The sequence below is a fragment of the Aaosphaeria arxii genome, assembly GCF_010015735.1.
Source record: "Aaosphaeria arxii CBS 175.79 unplaced genomic scaffold BU24scaffold_1, whole genome shotgun sequence".
Taxonomy (NCBI): Eukaryota; Fungi; Ascomycota; class Dothideomycetes; order Pleosporales; genus Aaosphaeria; species Aaosphaeria arxii.
The window spans coordinates 230,387-247,989 of record NW_022983474.1 but is presented as its reverse complement, the minus strand read 5'-3'; the positions used below and the strand labels follow the sequence as shown (position 1 = coordinate 247,989).

The following is a 17,603-nucleotide window of genomic DNA, read 5'->3' as shown; positions in this document are numbered from 1 at the left end:
ATACAAAATGGCAATCCCTACCCCCTCTGACCAATGGAGATAGCAGTGCGCATTGACGTCTCGGAGCGGCTTCCGAAATCTCATGCTACCAGAGATTCAAACGGTCAAGATCGTACTATAGCTATATCATGGTTCGATAATGAGAGGACCTTTGCAAGGGTCTGAAAATTAGCCGTACAGCATGCTGCAAAGATACCTAGCAAGACTTAGAGGAAACTAAACTCGACTAAGCACGTGATAGTGATATGATCATGTATTTGGAGCGCCACAATTTACTCTTGCGACCACCTGTGTCTCTAAAACCGTCGGGGCGAGTGAAGTAATTATACTCAGATTCCATTTGCATTAAGTGTGGGCGCGAAGTCCGTTGATATAAAAGTGTACACAGCCTCGGTGTTGTCGGTACTAGTCGCGCTAAGTGTCATACAACTGTCAGGCCAGCCCTGCGGCTGACAGCTATCTCCCAGAAGGAATGGCTTATTGCCGAACTTAGACGTGTTCGTCCCAGGAATCCCTATAACGGCTAAAGCAGGATTCAGTCCGCGGTTTCATTGGCCCCAGTGCAGCCTCGTATTCACAGTAGCGCTGTATCTATTTGGAGACGACGGGGACTTTGATCTTGTAACAAAATGGACAAGTTTCCAGACCCGGCATGGGGGCCATAAGCAAACATCAGTTCGAGGACAACACGGCGCAACGTAAGGCAGAGAAAACGTAGCCATTCTTGCAGAATGATGCATGTACTAACCTGCAGTGCCTTCGAGTTCTCAGCCTCGCCAGCACCAACAGCTGTCCTGACCACAGCTCAGCCTGCACGCCATTCAGCTCCCTGACACCGCCCATGTTGTTGGATGTCACACATGTATGTACACCTTTACCCCACCAAATAGTTGTCTGCTCGAAGTCACTCTTTTTTTTCTCTTCCAATATTATGGGCATTATCATTCACCGCGCGTTGCTTTTGTGATCCCATGACATTCACAGCACACGCGCCATGCCCTCTCCTGTATCCCCACTAGGACCATCACAAGGCTATGAGATATCGAGGGCTCAGGAAGATGACAGTGACCAATGGAGAAGCAGAAGTTCTTCACGATCGCCGCCGAAGTCTGGTTCGAGATTTGAGGAACAATTCGAACAATATCTGGGCATTCACATGAACCCCATCCAATCACCAGCATCTCCAAATAACACTTACCACCTCAAGAAACCGCAACCACATGTGGAGGGCGTTTATGACCCTCTGCCAGGAAATGGATCGCCACCGATGTATCCCAGGACACCGCATCCTGCAGCAAGTTTCCTTTCACGCTCTCGGACGGACCCTATGACGCAGAGGTTAATTCAGCATCGAGCAACGCAAGCAGCGAAGTGGAAGATTCATTGGCGTACACCAGCTTTGATGGCATCGTCGTTTCTTTTGGGATTCATACTTGTGCTGGGCCAACATTTCCTATACAGATACCTCCATCATAGGGTTGAGCACAATGAGGACAAACGTATACGTTGGGTGCTGTACGGTCGTGCAATGGCATACTTCTCAAAGATCACATTCGGGGGATGCGTCATCCTATGCTACCGCCAGCGCATATGGCGAACAATGAGAGAGCAGCCCTTGTCTATCATGTCAATTGACCAGCTTTTCCTCGCAACCGAAGATCCATCGCTCTTCGCCAATTGGGAAACCCTCACACAGGCAAAGTTGCCCGTTTTGATGGCGTTGGCTATCTGGCTTATACCGCTCGCTACGATCATTTTCAGTCCAGGTGCCCTTACCTTTGGAGACATATATGTTGCGGACCGCACTAATCTTATGGTGCCGACTTTGAATTTTACTGCCGAATCGTACAAGGATTATCGCAAACCAGTATATGCAGAGGATGGGACCAAGAAAAAGTCACTGGTGTTCATGAACACCACGGATCCGGATGGATTGAAAGAAGGCTTCTTCGACTATTACGACCAACCGTCTGCGGATGTCCAGCGCGTCACGCTTATGGCAGCATACAGCTTGAAGAACCAATCGCTCAACCGAGAAGACGCGAGAATCGAATCTTGCGGCGGAGAATACAATTGCACCTACTCCATCAATTTTGTAGCGCCCGGTTACAAATGCGAACTGGTAGCGGAAGGTCCCCAGGATCATGAGAAGTTGAAGGACATGCATGCACCTTTCAACACGAGTCTGCTTGCACCAGAGGGTCGCCACGTCTACTGGGCACAGGTTGATGATGGAAATTATGCTTCTCCTCAATCGGACAACCTATCGAATAGAGGAGGAGTACCCGAGGGGCCCGTGTCTGATGATTTTGGGGTTTTCGAGACTGAGCCGGTGCTGTGGATCGGATATTCGGTCGATTCCAATGAGACGTTGCCCGAAAATTCGAGATACAAGGATTCTTGGAAAACCAGATTCGATCCCCGTATACTCAGATGTGTACACTATGAAACCGAGTACAATGTCGATTTCAACTACAGCGGTCCTTTTTTCACCACGAACATCGACTACAAGTTCCTCGCTCCGGTCATCGACACCAATCTTACCAGGTACGACGAAAATACCACGGAGATCCTACCAGCAGAGAACTTCGTGGATCCACGAAAGGACGTCCTGAAATACAAAAAGACCGCCGCGTACCACGCCATGGGCGAGCGCCTGCGATACTTCCTGAGGGGAAGCATGGTCGTCGAACCTCAGATTCCCGGGCCATTCTTCGCGAAGGTCTATTCCCAGATCGCCATGACCAGATTAGTCAGTAACACCAGCAGCATCCCGGTGGAAGGACTCCCAACTCTTGTGCAGCAATTCTACGCCGAAATGATTCTCTCGCTGTTTTCGGTTCCAAATTTGCTGGTTGTTTCCGAGCAGCAAACGCGGGTGCGTAGAAGGCAAGTTCGATCCACGTTCATCTACGACCATTGGAAACTGTGGGCATCGTACGCGCCCGTTATTTTCTTCGTCCTTATATTCCTGCTCTTGGGTTTCTGGACCATCTGGGAGGATGGAGTCACGTTCTCCGTTGGCTTTTCGAGAATCATGGTCACGACGAGGAATACCACGCTCGACGAGATCAGCAGAGGCGCGTGCTTAGGCAACGATCCTTTCCCGCCAGAATTGATGCACACCAGACTGAAATTTGGTGTGTTATCGGAGGGCGGCCACGAGTTAGAGTACATGGGCATTGGCGACCTCCCGGGTGCTGGACATTGTGCATTCGGTGTTCCTTCCGAGGTGGGACCGATTCGAAAAGGAATACCCTATGCAGGATTGCAGGTTAGAAGACAAGATGCAAGAAAAAGGAAGGAAAAGGAAAAGACGGATTGAACGATATTGCTTTGTTATTTTTTGTTCTTGTCGTAGAAGAAGAAGTCTACAAAAAAGTTGGGGGGTATCTAGCAGATTCCGATAACACCGTTGACGGGGATATCGATACTGGTGGTGTAGCTTGCAGCGTCGCTCAACAGGTAGACGTAAGCACCACCCAACTCCTCGACCTCGGCCAGGCGGGGGATACCGCCGTAGTACTTGAGCTGCTGCTCCCAGTCGGGCTGCTGAGGCACCCAGTAGGTCATGGCGGTCTTGACGAGACCTGGGGACACGGAGTTGACGCGAATGTTGTACTGTGCCCACTCCATGGCGAGAGTGTGAACCATGTTGCGGACACCAGCCTTGGATGCGCCGTAGGGTGCAGAGGGGACACGCTAAAGAAAAAGGGTTAGACGGCGGTGGAATTCTAGGAACTCGGGAAAGGTACCTTGTTGGGCCTGTAAGAAGCCATAGAGGCTGTGAAGACGATGGAGCCCTTGACACCGAGCTTGATGAAAGCTCGTGCTGCAACACGGGCAGAGTAGAAAGATCCGTAGAGCTGTTTGTTGTAAGATTAGTCTATCGTCGAAAGTAGTTAATTTGTATTGCATGTAAAAACTTACGTTCACGCCCCAAAGTTGGTCAATCTCCTCAGTGGTGAAGTCGAGGGCGGGCTTGTGCTTGGTGCGTCCGGCATTGCAGACCATACCGTGAATGGCACCAGCATCCTCGATGATCTTGTCGACGGCTGCTTGTATCGACGCCTCCTTGGTGACATCTGCCTGGAGGGAGAAGATCTTGCCGGGATACCTGGCGGAAACTTCAGCGAACTCCTCTCCAGTCTCGCCAATGTCGACGGAGTAGACACGCTGGGCACCGTTGGAAAGACAGCAATCAGCAATGCCCAATCCGATTCCTCGGTTGGCACCAGTGATGACAATGACCTTGCCCTCGAGCTGGACGGTCTTGACAGGTGCTGCCTCAGTTGCTGTTGATGCTGACATATTCGCTGTGTAGTATGAATTATACAGAGAGGTTCTGCAAAGGAACAATACAACAGAAGAAGTAGAAGTTGATGGATTGAATGAAAAGAAAGTTTTCAGAATAATGATCTTCTCAAAGGGCGCTCCCCCGACCTTTTTAACCCGCACTCCGCACTCTATTGACCATCGTGCCATTGCAAGCTCATGCTAGCACTCCACACATTGTATGGAGGAGGGCCCACAATAACCCTCGATCCGCACGCAACTGTGCCCTCGACACGAGGCACTGACCTCGGAACGGGGACTACGGCGACGTCTACACAGTATTAGGCTATTCACTCCATTCCTGTCGTCACTACTGTAGACCAGAGAGCTAAATCCGGAATGTGCACGGACCGATGTCGGTACATTCACACGCATTCAAGAACTACATAACACCAGCAATACAACAATAACTATGTTTACGCAGCCCGGACGGAGCCAATTGCTCAGGCTTGCGCATAGCAGGCCTCTACAGTCTCAAAATGCTCAAAGTTCTACTCTCCCACTCCATTTCTCGGCGTCGGGCCGAACTACAGTTGTCCAAAGATATTTGCCGAAACCGGCAATTCAGATACCACACAATAGAAATTTGCACGTGAGTCACTACTTGCAGAGAACACGACCACAACAAAAGTATACGCCTCGACAACACCGTGTGTCTGTATCCCATCTCCAGCAGCAGAAGCAGCACCGTCTTATACACACTCCAAAACGATCCGAGACGATCGCAGATTTCGACATGGCTGCCACAACTAAAGGCGACGATCATTACCTCACGCTGTCCTGCCCGGACAAATCGGGAATTGTGTATGCAGTCACCAAGCTCCTCGCTGAGCAGGACCTCACGATTCTCGACCTGCAGCAATTCTCCGATCGTGACTCCAAGACCTTTTTCATGCGCGTGCACTTTGGCCATGCCTCCGACCTCAGCAGCCTCAATGGCCCCCTCGCGCAATTGGCCCAGGAGCTCAAGATGGACTACAACGTCCGCCCCGTCCAGGAGAAGCCAAAGGTCCTCATCATGGTGTCGAAAATCGGTCACTGCCTTAACGACCTGCTCTTCCGCGTGAAGAGCGGCCAATTGAAGATCGACGTGCCCGTCATCGTGAGCAACCATCCTGACTTCGAGCCGTTGGCCAAATCATACGGCATTCCGTTCCACCACCTCCCCGTGACCAAGGACACCAAGCAGCAACAAGAGACCCAGATTCTGAATTTGATCAAAGAGCACAGCATCGATCTTGTCGTGCTCGCAAGATACATGCAGGTGCTGTCCCCCCGGTTGTGTTCCGAGATGTCCGGAAAGATCATCAACATCCACCACTCTTTCCTGCCATCTTTCAAGGGCGCGAAGCCGTATCATCAGGCGTATGACAGGGGTGTCAAGATCATTGGTGCCACAGCACATTTCGTGACGGCTGATCTGGATGAGGGTCCGATCATTGAGCAGAGGATTGCGAGGGTCGATCACACCTTAGAGCCCAAGGAGTTGGTGGAGGAGGGTTCCAATGTTGAAAGCCAGGTATTGGCGGCGGCGGTCAAGTGGTGGAGTGAAAGGAGGGTATTCTTGAATGGTGTCAAGACTGTGGTGTTCAATTAAAATAAGAAGCAAAAAAAAGAAAGATTGATTACTGCTCTTTTGAATGCACTGGAACACAATCACGAATACAAATTGGTGTTTGGGAGCTGGCCAGATTATATGGCCTCTTTGTAGTCAGATCGCCAATAGCAATATTGCTCTATCTATATTGGGTATGTTTTCATTGGTTGTGTTCGCGTCTATATGGTTCAATGCTATCGTACTCAGAGGGAGAACATGAAGATCAACAAAGGGCTTCTTTGCCCCCTGCATCAATTCAATGGGAGCTGAGTTATGATCCTGTACGATCTACAGAACCATGACAGTGCCGGTTGAACTGCCTGGTCCAGCTGCTGAATAAAGGCATGCCTCATTACCTCGGGAAGTTCAGGCACCCTAAAACCTGTAGCCTTTAGGTCTATTCTCTCAGCCTCCGCCATCTCATCACGCGTAGCTTTCATCGAGGTGGAGATGTTTTCAAAAACTCCAACCGTCTGCGAAGATGATGGTGGAACCAAAATCGAATCCTCGTTCAACCACAATGCACTCCACAGCAAATCTATAAAGGCGGGAATGCCATGCGGAGTCAATACGAAGTCAAGGGCGGCGATGTGCCGATACGATAAGAAGAATATTATCGACTTGCAATCGCGTGGCACGGCACCCTGGGCGACTAATCGACGCCAGTCCTCACGCAGCACCGGGAGAGGCAACAACGATCCTTCGTCGGAGTCGGGATCTGGATCCACGAATCTAGGATAGCGGATGTGAACGCTTCTGCATGTTGGGCAATTCGTGTGATTGTCAGTTTTGAACCATTCTTCAATGCAAGCCTTGCCAAACACGTGGCCCTGGCACCGAGGGCTGCCGACCAACTCTACCGCACGGTGATCTTCCGTAAAGGCCTCAAGGCAGATGTCGCGACGTTCGCCGTCAGTGAGGTGCTGATCCTTAACTGGCTTGAAGAATTGTTGTTCGGGGTTATGCAGGAACTCCTCAAGCGTTGGCCCAAGTACGCACATGGGATCACGTATTTCCAAGGTGAAGACGGCATTGCCGGGAGTGATCAATCCCATAAAAGGATATGGTCTTTGTTCCGTATTCGGCATGACTGAGCTTTGAACTCAGTAAACTCGTGTATGTGTATCTCTTGAAGGTTACACAGGAAATATGCTATGGTTCCGTGTGTATTATTTCGTGGTATTATTGTGGTAATTCCAGGGTTATATATGCTTCTAGGTTCATGAAAACCAGCCACAGCAGTAAAGGGCTGTGAAATTATTTCTGTATTCTCACAATGTCTTACTCTCACAATGTTTATTGTCCTTGATCCATAGAGCCTAACAACAGATTAGTGAACATTGCACACTATAGTTGAGGTTCGCTATAGTGCGAGTTTCATCTCCAATCACTGATGACATATATACACTTGCGAGTAGTGGATAATAGTTGCTATCTCTCACTATTGTGCTACTCTCTGCTTTCTCTTGACGTCCAATCTGGGATATCACAATGGAAAATTTAAATAGTAACATCATTAACCTCGAGATGGTTGAGGTGGAATTGCAGCCCATCCCGTAGCTTGCCTAGAAGAACTGACCCCCTTTTGCGACTGGAAAATGGTTTCCGAACGGTAGTGTTTGTGGAGTTGAAACTTTGAGAGCCCCGCGAAACAGCCTCGTCCTTTGCGACTATACATTTGTACGTCTTTCGAGTACATACTGAAATTGACCGCCGATTATATGGTCAATAACATTCCTCTCCGACAGAATATCTAGTTGCTAGATCTCCTTAATGATTGTCGACTATTGCGTCCGTGTCAAACATTCAATCAGAAACCCTCTGGAATCTGGCCGAGATTGTCCGTGTAAACACGGACACTTGGTAGGTCATAGTTTACTCGAAAGTGCAAGAAACAACGCTCGGGGGGATTCAGCGACAGTCTTCCCGTAACGACTTTGAGTAGAAAGCATTAGGTCGTCGGGACTTCAGTGAATGAAAGAGCATGATGCAGGATCATCTAGAGCAGATAGTGTTGTTCTCTGCAGGTATACTATAAAATTGTGCGTGAAAGTCCGTTGACGGGAAAATAAAACTGGGATCTGCTGACTATATTGACAAGATGCCAGATATATTACTGCAACGACGAGAGACTTCATGTAAATGACGTGACCAACAGTCCTAGTCCTGTATAGTTCAGAGTGAGAATTCGATTATTCTCGCAGTATCTATCCGTCAATTTTGTTGTTTATATGTTCAGTGAAGTAACCCGGTGATAGGTGATGAAACGGTTAACGAATGTGATCAGCCAGACTTTCCTTCTTCAAAGAAGAGATATCCCAATTGTTGTTTCTTTCATCAACACTCCGAATACTCCGAACAAAAATAATCGCACATGCGTTTCACAGATGATTGAAACTGAAAGGCCCTAGCAATTTAGTGGACGCTGCTTCAATGATATGTCCGTGCGAGAATGTGGTTGAGAGAAGGGCGGCGATAGCAATAAAGAGGTTAAGCTAGAGACCATCGCCAACGACATCAGATAAGGAGGGTACTTTTCCCTGATTTTTGTTTGAATGAAGTGTATAGACAGGAGCAAACTTCGTATTTTTACCATAGGTTTTCCAACACTACATGAGAAAATCCCACAATTGGCTCTTTGGTCAAGATATTGATCACCCCGTATATAAATCGCAACAAGTAACGTCGACATTACCATATAATTAGAGCATACAATACCTCGTGTTCGAGGGCGATTCAGTTCTCGAGGCCAATGTACCTTTCTACTAGGAGCGCAGCAAACTCCATGCTGATTAACTTGGGAGCTTAGAGCAAACGCGCAAGACGGAGGAGAAGTATTCTATAGGCGGAATTGAATGTAATCGGATGAAGTCATTGGAAAGGCCGGTTGCCAGGTAAATTTTATCGCTGGATTGTAGCACTTCCTGTAGACATTTGATTCTCTTTGTTATTCGTGGACAAACCCAGACAGCAAATGGTGCATATAGCATGATTTAGGCCATGTATGTTGTGAGGTTGTCCTTCATTCGCAGGCCCATCAATTAATGCAGCACTGGATGCTAGCATCTCATGCAATAAACAGAATCGAATGCACCGAGGTAGGGGAGGCCCTGCGATTCATAGATCCTAGTGCGGGCCGTGCTAGCTTTACAAATAGCAAAGCCACGATAAATCCCAAACAACTAAACAAGACTCCTCATCCGTACATTCCGATCCAAACCAAGATTAGAAAACATTGTAGTCTACATATTGAACGGACAATATTCGTTGCACGTGGACCGATGCAGCAAAATTTGTAGATGAGGTACGAGCAGACAGCGGCACAAATCCGTATCTGGAATGGCTGATTCCCTAATTGAGCAATGGTTCATCTGTCAGGCCGTTAGTCTCTCCGCACGCCACGACGGTTTCCCCTTTATATCAACAACATCACGAGAGGTTAAGCTGCAATTTTGAGGGTTCTAGAAGATCTCGGGCAGCGAGTCATTAAGGCAAAGCGTTTTCATTCGTGGCAATCGAAGAGAGAAATGTCCTACGGGTCAGCGGCACCATCTTAGACTCCCGTCTGTACCTCATGTGGCTGATGTGTTTCACCATCTCTCCCCTCATCGTGGGCGTACAGGGGCACATCTGTTAGACATGTTTCCACCAACGAAACAAGGAATCACGCCCTGGCCATCAAGACTTCCAAGATTGCTTGACTAGTCTTGTCTCTTTCCTTCGCGAGATTTATCCCTCCTCCTATCAAATTGCTATTGGGCGACGCGGGATCCGTGACCTGCAGTACCACGATGTGTAAGTTGGACAGTGATTCTCTCCAGGAAATCTTCCGTCCATAGCATGCTGCATCGTTGTATTTGAGTATTTGAAATCGGCGCCGACTGCTGGCTAAACGGTTTTTGGGCGAACTCCCGCGCCTACGAAGCGATAAGCAGCCCATGTGGACCCACATCATTTCCACGACAACCCTTCATCTACGTAGAAACAAGCCTACGCCGAGGGAGACAAGCTTTTGACTTCCCACTACAATGGCTACAATGGTCCAGGCCACCCCATGATGGCGATATTGCACCGCATCCGTTTGATCCGATCCCTTATGTAGAGAATCTCTATAAGTTCGCAGACTCTCCAGTCCAAACTTTCCATCTCATCACTCATTCACTCACTCTTTTCATTCATTCATCCCTTCTTTTCAAAGACTTACATTCGTTTCCAAAACCCCAATCTTCAAAATGGTTGCTCTCTCTCTTACCACTGTACTTGTCAGCGCTGGCGCGCTCGTTTCTGCCCTCCCATCGGACGTTACGAGGCAACTACAGGCCCGCGCCGGCACCAGCTGCAAGTTCACTGATGCCGCTGCTGCGATTAAGGGCAAGGCCTCTTGCTCTACCATCACCCTCAGCAACATCGCTGTCCCCGCTGGAACCACTCTCGACTTGACCAAGCTCAAGGACGGAACCACTGTCGTCTTCGAGGGCAAAACCACCTTCGGATACAAGGAGTGGGAGGGTCCTCTCATCTCTGTTTCCGGAACCAAGATCACCGTCAAGGGTGCCTCTGGCCACACCATCGACGGCAACGGTCCCAAGTGGTGGGACGGAAAGGGTGGAAACGGCGGCAAGACGAAGCCCAAGTTCTTCGCTGCTCACTCCCTCAAGCAGTCCACCATCTCCTACCTGAACGTCCTCAACACCCCTGTTCAGGGCTTCTCCATCAGCTCCGCCACGGATCTCACCCTCGATCACATCACGATCGACAACTCGGCCGGCGATGTGACCAACGGCGGACACAACACTGATGCCTTTGACGTCGGCAACTCCGACGGCGTTACCATCTCCAACGCCAACGTCAAGAACCAGGACGACTGCCTTGCCGTCAACTCTGGCACCAACATCCACTTCGTCGGCGGCACCTGCTCCGGCGGTCACGGTCTCTCCATCGGCAGCGTTGGCGGCCGCTCCAACAACGTCGTCTCTGGCGTCATCATCGAGAACTCCAAGATCCTCAACTCTGATAACGGTGTCCGCATCAAGACCGTCTCCGGCGCCACCGGCTCTGTCAAGAACGTCACCTACAAGGACATCACCCTCTCCAACATCGGCAAGTACGGCATTGTCATCCAGCAGGACTACGAGAACGGCTCGCCCACCGGCAAGCCCACCACCGGCGTCCCCATCACTGACCTCACCCTCTCCGGCGTCACCGGCTCCGTCACCTCCAAGGCCACTCCCGTCTACCTCCTCTGCGGAAAGGGAAGCTGCTCCAACTGGAAGTGGACCGGCGTCAAGGTCACCGGCGGCGTCAAGAGCACCAAGTGCCAGAACATCCCCAGCGGAAGCGGTGCTTCTTGCTAGACATTCTAGTCTGCCAAATATGCGAGTAATTGGGTTCAAGGAGGATTACAGAGGATCTTTACTGAATCGGTGCGGGAATGAGTGGGAGTTCACTTCTTGTTTATATATGATTTTTAACCTGCTACATACAAAGACTTTCTAATCAGAGTCGAAATATATACATACACGCACATGAGTACCGTGTAATATCAATGCCTACTAGGTCTCACGATCGCATAAAACTTGTCTCGTTTCTAGCTCCATCTTGTGAACCAAAGATATATCAAAAATAGCTTGAACGTAAACACAGGGTCCCAATATTTCCGCGTCCGCCACATCGTTCCCCTATTGTCCTGCACACCCCTGTCTACTCTAACATCCTCTTTAAGTCGAACTTAGTTTCTTGAATAGAAGCATCCAGAATCACCCTAGTTCGATAAACCACGCCATGGGTGGCTTTCATCATGAAAACAAGGCCGTACTTAGACACACGGGAACTGTGATTCGAAAGTAAGTTATTGTCTTTTCCTTATTGCCGTCCTTGTGTGTTACAAGGTCCGGTAAAGGAGCATTTATTACAAATAGTTAACATCTTAGCACTTCGGACGAAAGAACGAACCAGTGAAATAAATAGACAAACGCATGATGGAAAAAGGTAACATGTTAGTTCGATCGCCCTGTTATAGAAACGAACAGCAGGCAGTCAGTTATATAAGAAAAGTGCGTTCAGGTTATACAAACGGAAGAGTCTATCCAAGTCTCTCATCTATCCATCTTAATACTTTGTGCAGGGTAGAGGGAGAAAGAATAGGAACGTCCTCGCTTTCTCCTTTCAAGACGAGAAGGTTTTGTCTCTTCGTAGGTGGGTTCTAGTGATGAGGTTCATTGAGGCTTTGGTATGTTGGCTATAAGTAGCATCGTATGGGTGTAGCAAGGGAAGTATACTTGAATTTGAGCAGATTTCTTTCTTGCCATGTTCTATCGACGTAAGAAGAATGATGTAGAAAAACTCAGCAATTGAATTGAGACGTAGAAAAGCTTCAGGGAGGTAGTTTGTTTCATGTTGATCCGCATGTGTGTAGAATCTTATAACCACAGCAAGTGTGTTTGCTCCTGTGGGGAGATAGTGCATATGTTTATATTTGCTTTGCAACGTACGTGGTACACGATGAAGATGATTCGTGCCTGCTTTAGTCTTATAGTCAATATGTGCCAGACTAGTATTTGCATATACTAGTACCATGTCCCAGAAGAGAAACTATGAGTACTTAATGCCATGTACATTTGATTCCAAACCATGTTCTACGAATAGGTTTTCTTCTACTTGTAGTAAGAAGTGAAAATAAGAAGGCCGATGTGAATATGGCAATCGGGAATTTTGAGCTCTTGTTTAGGTGAGATTTTGAGTGTTTAGAAATTATATAGTTCACTTTAAAGGCATTAATCGCTGAATACGGTTGTAATAAGTAGAAGTGGGTTGTGATGCTTCATTTATCTTTTCTTTTCTAATCTAGGCTTGTAGAAGATATGTAATTTATGAACAGAACGGAAGACCTTAGATAGAGGAAAAACATAGAGTTGTGGACGGATCTGCCGTTCAGGTCTGAAGTTTGTCACCTTGACTAGTGCAATCAAGCAACGGCTATCAGATTGACCATGAATGATCACAAATCATGGCTTACTTAGAACTGGGGAAGACCCTTTTCACGGGCTTGTCCCAATCGGGAGAGGTGCGGATAAGGCTGAGTGTCTTGGCGATAGCGTGGTCAAGGCAAGGATGCCTATCTCCGAACCCCGAGTTGAGCCGCCGCTCGCCGCTACTCTGATCGAGTTTTTCCCTTGCTTGTCCTTGCTGCATTAGTGCTTTACAGGTTTTCTTTCATTCTTTCATTCAACGCGAAAAGGCTATCCCAGGCTAAAGACCGGGCTGCCATGTGCTCTCCACGCCGTGGCGATCCCGTCCGGCGAATGCTGGCGACGGGGTTTTGAGGGGAAGGATGGAGGGAGACTAGAGGCCACCTAGAATTGCCCTACCCCAAGTACGAATTTGAATTCCCTATTGTAGCGACCCCAGATTCTTTCCGGTGCGCAATGCGCATTCGTCCTCGACGTGGACGGCAAAAATCCGGGGTAGGGAAGGATTCGCGACGGGCAAGATGCCGTTGGAACCAATTACGTGCGTTGGCTTATAGAGGGCCGGCAAGACTTGAGCCGCTGAATTGCTATTTGTAATTTTTGTGGTCACGCAATATGCAAACTTGGCACGCCTTCAATTGGCACAGGCCGAGGGAAATGAATGGATGAACACGACCTCGAGTAGAGTGCCCAATGCCGGGCATCCAGTAGCTGGATCTAGCAGCAGGCAATTGAGTACCTGTCTCAGAGAATGTATGAGAGAAGAGCCTTAACAGTGGTGGATTTCAGATAGGAACGATAAAACTTTGACATCTTGTTGTTGGGCGTTCTTGTTGTACGTTGCGTCGTGGTATTTTCTAGTCACAAATAGTTGTTGGGTGATAGGCGGACCCGACCATAACACAGATCTGACACCGTCCAATGGCGGCCTTGCCGTGGACGACGCAGTGGACGAATGATTGGTTGTCTTCGCTCATGTTGGATAATGCTGAACGTACGACTCCGAAGCTCACTATTGTTTGGTATTCTTTGATACAACTCTGGATGAGAAGCGCCTGAATAAAATAAACAACAAACCTTGAAACATGTGAAGATCAGGCTCCTTTGTACGTGTATCCCTTTGTCTTTGTGGTTGTCGTGATGATTGGGCTGGCAAATCCTACGCCAGCGAGGAACAGGATACGCGCAATCGCAAGAAGATAGACGAATGGAACGCTTCCAACGTCCATTGGGTTCCACTGCCAAAACTTCCAATAGATCCAGGAGCCTACGAGACGGACGGAATATAGATGGCCAAAGTCCGCAACTAATAGGCCAAAGAGAAAAGTCTTCCAAACTTTGAGGTCGCGGGTGCACCTAAGTACCAGGGCCTCGTTGATACACAGCAGGAAGTATAGATTGGCTAACTGGGTGAGGACGATGGAAGTGGAAAGGGGAATGCGGTCATGTGCCGGTGCGCTGGCCGGATGCGTCAATTGGAGATACTGCGATTGTCTGTAGTGGGCCTGGACGGCACCAGCGAGGGTGGAAAATGGCTCAATGTAGAGGAAAAGGGCACGGTAGAGGACGGGAATGCGGGAAGCCGTGGGTATATCTTCGGGATGTGACATGATGTACGGAGTACAGAGTACTGGAAGTGTTTGGTACTGCGGGGGAAATATCACGAGGGCGGCGGCAGCGATGAAGAGGGCGACGAGGACCAAGACGAGGCGAGACGAGACAACGAGGGAGTTGGTGGCGATGACAATGGCAAACGGCGAGAACGAAGACGATGATCCAGATTCTGAGTACTCGTAGCTGTGGACGAGGCGGTGAGGGGGAGGGGGCGGATGATGGAGACTCGGATGGTAACCAGAGGACAGCGTCTATTGCATGAGCAGATTATGGAGGCGCCAAGGGAGTCCTCCGAAAAGAGTTTTACATGTTGATTAGCTATTTGGATAGTGTCTGTTACCGACGGAGAGGTTGTGACGTCGTGAGACATCGATGCATACAGTACCTGCGGAAATGGACATTATCTACGAGCATGGACATACTCGGCTCGGATCTTTGCAGAGTTGAACCGAGATTCAGTAGGAATGTTGGTGTACCGTCAAGACGATGAAAGTGTCTAGATACTCTGTAGTACTCCGTACTCTACTCTGTACTTACAAGGATAGGTGGTAGGGATGGGCAAGGTACAAGATATGTTGAACGACTGGACGGGGAAGGTTTGTCGTGCGGGATGTTGGGGCACTACTATTCGTACTATTGCTGGGGGACAGAGACGGAGTATTTTAGGGCATGCGGGTTGGTGGAGGGGCAGTGTCCAGATTCCGCAGGGAATACGGAGGAATATGCGACGGATGGAAGAAGATGAAGAAGGTGAAAACGATGGTATACGCGATGGTAAGGTTAAGGAGTTAGATTGATGAATGCTGCGAGGTACTGTGTATGTCGATGACATGAAATGGCAGCGCGGCGAGGACTTAGAACAATTGCCGCTACGAGCCAGGACAGGTAACTTAGGTACGAAACAACGAGACCACAAGGATACGAATATCATGGGGGAGAGTCTGCTCTACTCCGCACTTAGTCTCTGACAATAATAGCTGGATACTAGATAATAAGAACAATGATGCGTTTCAGGTTGTTGACGCCCCGCGCTTTGCGAATCCAACGTCAAATCCTACGAGGATAATAATAGCACTTAGAAGGCGGGGGCCAATGAGTGAGCCAACATTCCTCTGCTGAGTAGAAGCTGATGATGGTACCTACGAGTAAGAAGAAGAGGGTGATGTTGACAATGGCGAGTTGATTACCCATGTCACAGCCTCAAATGCTGGATACGATTCATGAATGGGGACGGGTCAGATATAGCAAATGGCATGCCGCATATGGCATATGGCATATGGCATGTACCTTACACAGTACCATGGGGTCGTCTCTAGTAAAACACCCCAAGACCGACCATTCACTCCATGGGAATGAATGCGACGGATCGCGAATCTATGCGAATCGATGCGAATCGATGGCAAGTAATGGAAATGGTGTGATGCTTGAGCCCGAGGACATGCACACGGTAACTGCCGGATAAATTATCTTGCGACGTGAGGTGATTGTGTTTCAATGCCGATGAGAGTTTGTCTCTGCTTCTGTTGATGTTGATGTTTGTTGATGAGCATTGGAGATGGGGTGGATGAATATGGAGGATGATGATCGACAAACTCTATTCCCTCCTCGTACAATATCGGCTCGACTCGTTCGTCGCTCTCCTTTCCCATTTCCATTTCCCGTTGGCTTCGACAATCCCCCGATCCAAGCGCGATTCTTAGTGCGACATTGATCGTTGTAATCGCAGTACACAGTGGAGAATAAGGCGATCCATGATCCGTGATGCAGCCATGGTTTTGCCGCCGACCTAGCAACTGAGTTCTCTTGATTCTACTCGTAGGTTCAGTTCTAGTTCCTTTGCTATGTGACTGACTAGTTACTCTGTGTGGAGGATCAGTTGTTGATGATAATTTATTACACGGTCGATACATCACGAACTGTTTTGTAGAGAGGGAGAGCATCACGGTGGCAGATGTGATAGTGACATGTACGGAGTACTGCATACATCCTATATTGCAGGATGGATTAGGTGGTTGCTTGCTCGTTCTTGGTTGGTTGATACTTTATTGTTTACTCCAGCCACGTTCTTCTTCGTCTTGTTTTGGTGTTCTCCATGTTCTTCTTTTCCTTGTCCACCATCATCATCATCATCATCATCATGTCTTATTCATGTTCTTCTTGTCTCTTGACCTTTGAAACCCGCGAACTAACCAACGCCAACTCCAACTCTCCAACCCCGAGCAGGTTGTTCCACGTTCCATCCAACCCCAGACCCTAACACACAACCCTCCAATCCCATCTCCGACCCCTAAACAAGAATACTCGCCGTCAAACGCCACTCTTCCGTCATCCCCCAATCCCCCCAAATCCTTTGGGCGAACCCGGCGAAACAGGCGAGCCAGGCGAACCACCAACCAAACTTGACTTTGTTCGTTTCCTATCAATTCCGGGTCAACCTCTGATTCTCTCTCTGTATCTCTGCAGCTCATACAACCTCACCTCACCTCACCTCAACGGTACCGGTACCTTGTCACCTACTAGTGTCTGTATACTACCTAGGTTACGAAGTCCCAACTTAAATCGTGCTTTACAAACCACTCTTGTATATTTGTTAAAAGCCTTTCACAGCACCTACATGATCGGATCCGATGCCCTAGTCATTGAGTACAATTCAGTTCGACTCTGTTGGTACCCCTGTACATAGTTACCGTGTACATATACATATATAATATACCCCATACGCTTTGTACATGTACATGTACATGTACATGTACACAGTACAAGTACCTGGCCTGAATCATAATCGCTATTCTTGGCCTCAGCCTGTATTATTACAACATCGACAGGCGGCGGCGCTATCCTCCATCATCATCCATAATCCCATCCCATCCCATCACACTGCCACTGCCACCATCATCATCATTCCCGCTCGCACGCTGTCATTCTTGTCACTGCCACTGCCACACACACTTACCTAGTTATCTTACCTCGTACTAGTCGGCTACTACTAAGAGGTTTCTAACGAGTAGTCGATGCCTCCCTCCCTAAGGTTCTTCTAGTTCGACTGCAATACCTCCCTCCTCCCTCCTTGTCGCCACCCACCTGCATCT

At 48.7% G+C, this 17,603-nt stretch overlaps 6 protein-coding genes across 6 annotated transcripts; 3 read left to right on the top strand and 3 right to left on the bottom strand.

The window, feature by feature from the left end:
• The first annotated feature begins 760 nt into the window (after nt 1-760).
• On the top strand, nt 761-3,359 carry BU24DRAFT_1062 (uncharacterized protein). Its single transcript, XM_033520750.1, has 2 exons — nt 761-862; nt 1,084-3,359. Exons 1-2 carry the CDS (start codon nt 852-854, stop codon nt 3,323-3,325), a joined length of 2,253 nt encoding a protein of 750 aa, XP_033388770.1. The 5' UTR covers nt 761-851; the 3' UTR covers nt 3,326-3,359.
• BU24DRAFT_445661 (NAD(P)-binding protein) lies at nt 3,355-4,311 on the bottom strand (the record flags this gene model as incomplete). The annotated part of the gene is made up of 3 exons (XM_033530719.1): nt 3,355-3,702; nt 3,756-3,866; nt 3,931-4,311. The coding sequence occupies 3 exons, from the start codon at nt 4,309-4,311 to the stop codon at nt 3,394-3,396; spliced, it is 801 nt and encodes a 266-aa protein (XP_033388769.1). The 3' UTR covers nt 3,355-3,393.
• Nucleotides 4,312-4,744: 433 nt separating this feature from the next.
• BU24DRAFT_416119 (Formyltetrahydrofolate deformylase) lies at nt 4,745-6,115 on the top strand. Its single transcript, XM_033526370.1, has one exon. It carries the CDS (start codon nt 5,072-5,074, stop codon nt 5,930-5,932), a length of 861 nt encoding a protein of 286 aa, XP_033388768.1. The 5' UTR covers nt 4,745-5,071; the 3' UTR covers nt 5,933-6,115.
• On the bottom strand, nt 6,059-7,020 carry BU24DRAFT_469204 (uncharacterized protein; the record flags this gene model as incomplete). Its single annotated transcript, XM_033532595.1, has 1 exon — nt 6,059-7,020. The coding sequence occupies one exon, from the start codon at nt 7,018-7,020 to the stop codon at nt 6,184-6,186; it is 837 nt and encodes a 278-aa protein (XP_033388767.1). The 3' UTR covers nt 6,059-6,183.
• A 2,920-nt stretch (nt 7,021-9,940) lies between these two features.
• BU24DRAFT_416118 (glycoside hydrolase family 28 protein) lies at nt 9,941-11,494 on the top strand. Its single transcript, XM_033526369.1, has one exon. The coding sequence runs from the start codon at nt 10,165-10,167 to the stop codon at nt 11,284-11,286; it is 1,122 nt and encodes a 373-aa protein (XP_033388766.1). The 5' UTR covers nt 9,941-10,164; the 3' UTR covers nt 11,287-11,494.
• A 2,066-nt stretch (nt 11,495-13,560) lies between these two features.
• Nucleotides 13,561-14,789, bottom strand: BU24DRAFT_982 (uncharacterized protein). The gene has a single exon (XM_033534864.1). The coding sequence runs from the start codon at nt 14,508-14,510 to the stop codon at nt 13,995-13,997; it is 516 nt and encodes a 171-aa protein (XP_033388765.1). The 5' UTR covers nt 14,511-14,789; the 3' UTR covers nt 13,561-13,994.
• Between the last annotated feature and the right edge of the window lie 2,814 nt (nt 14,790-17,603).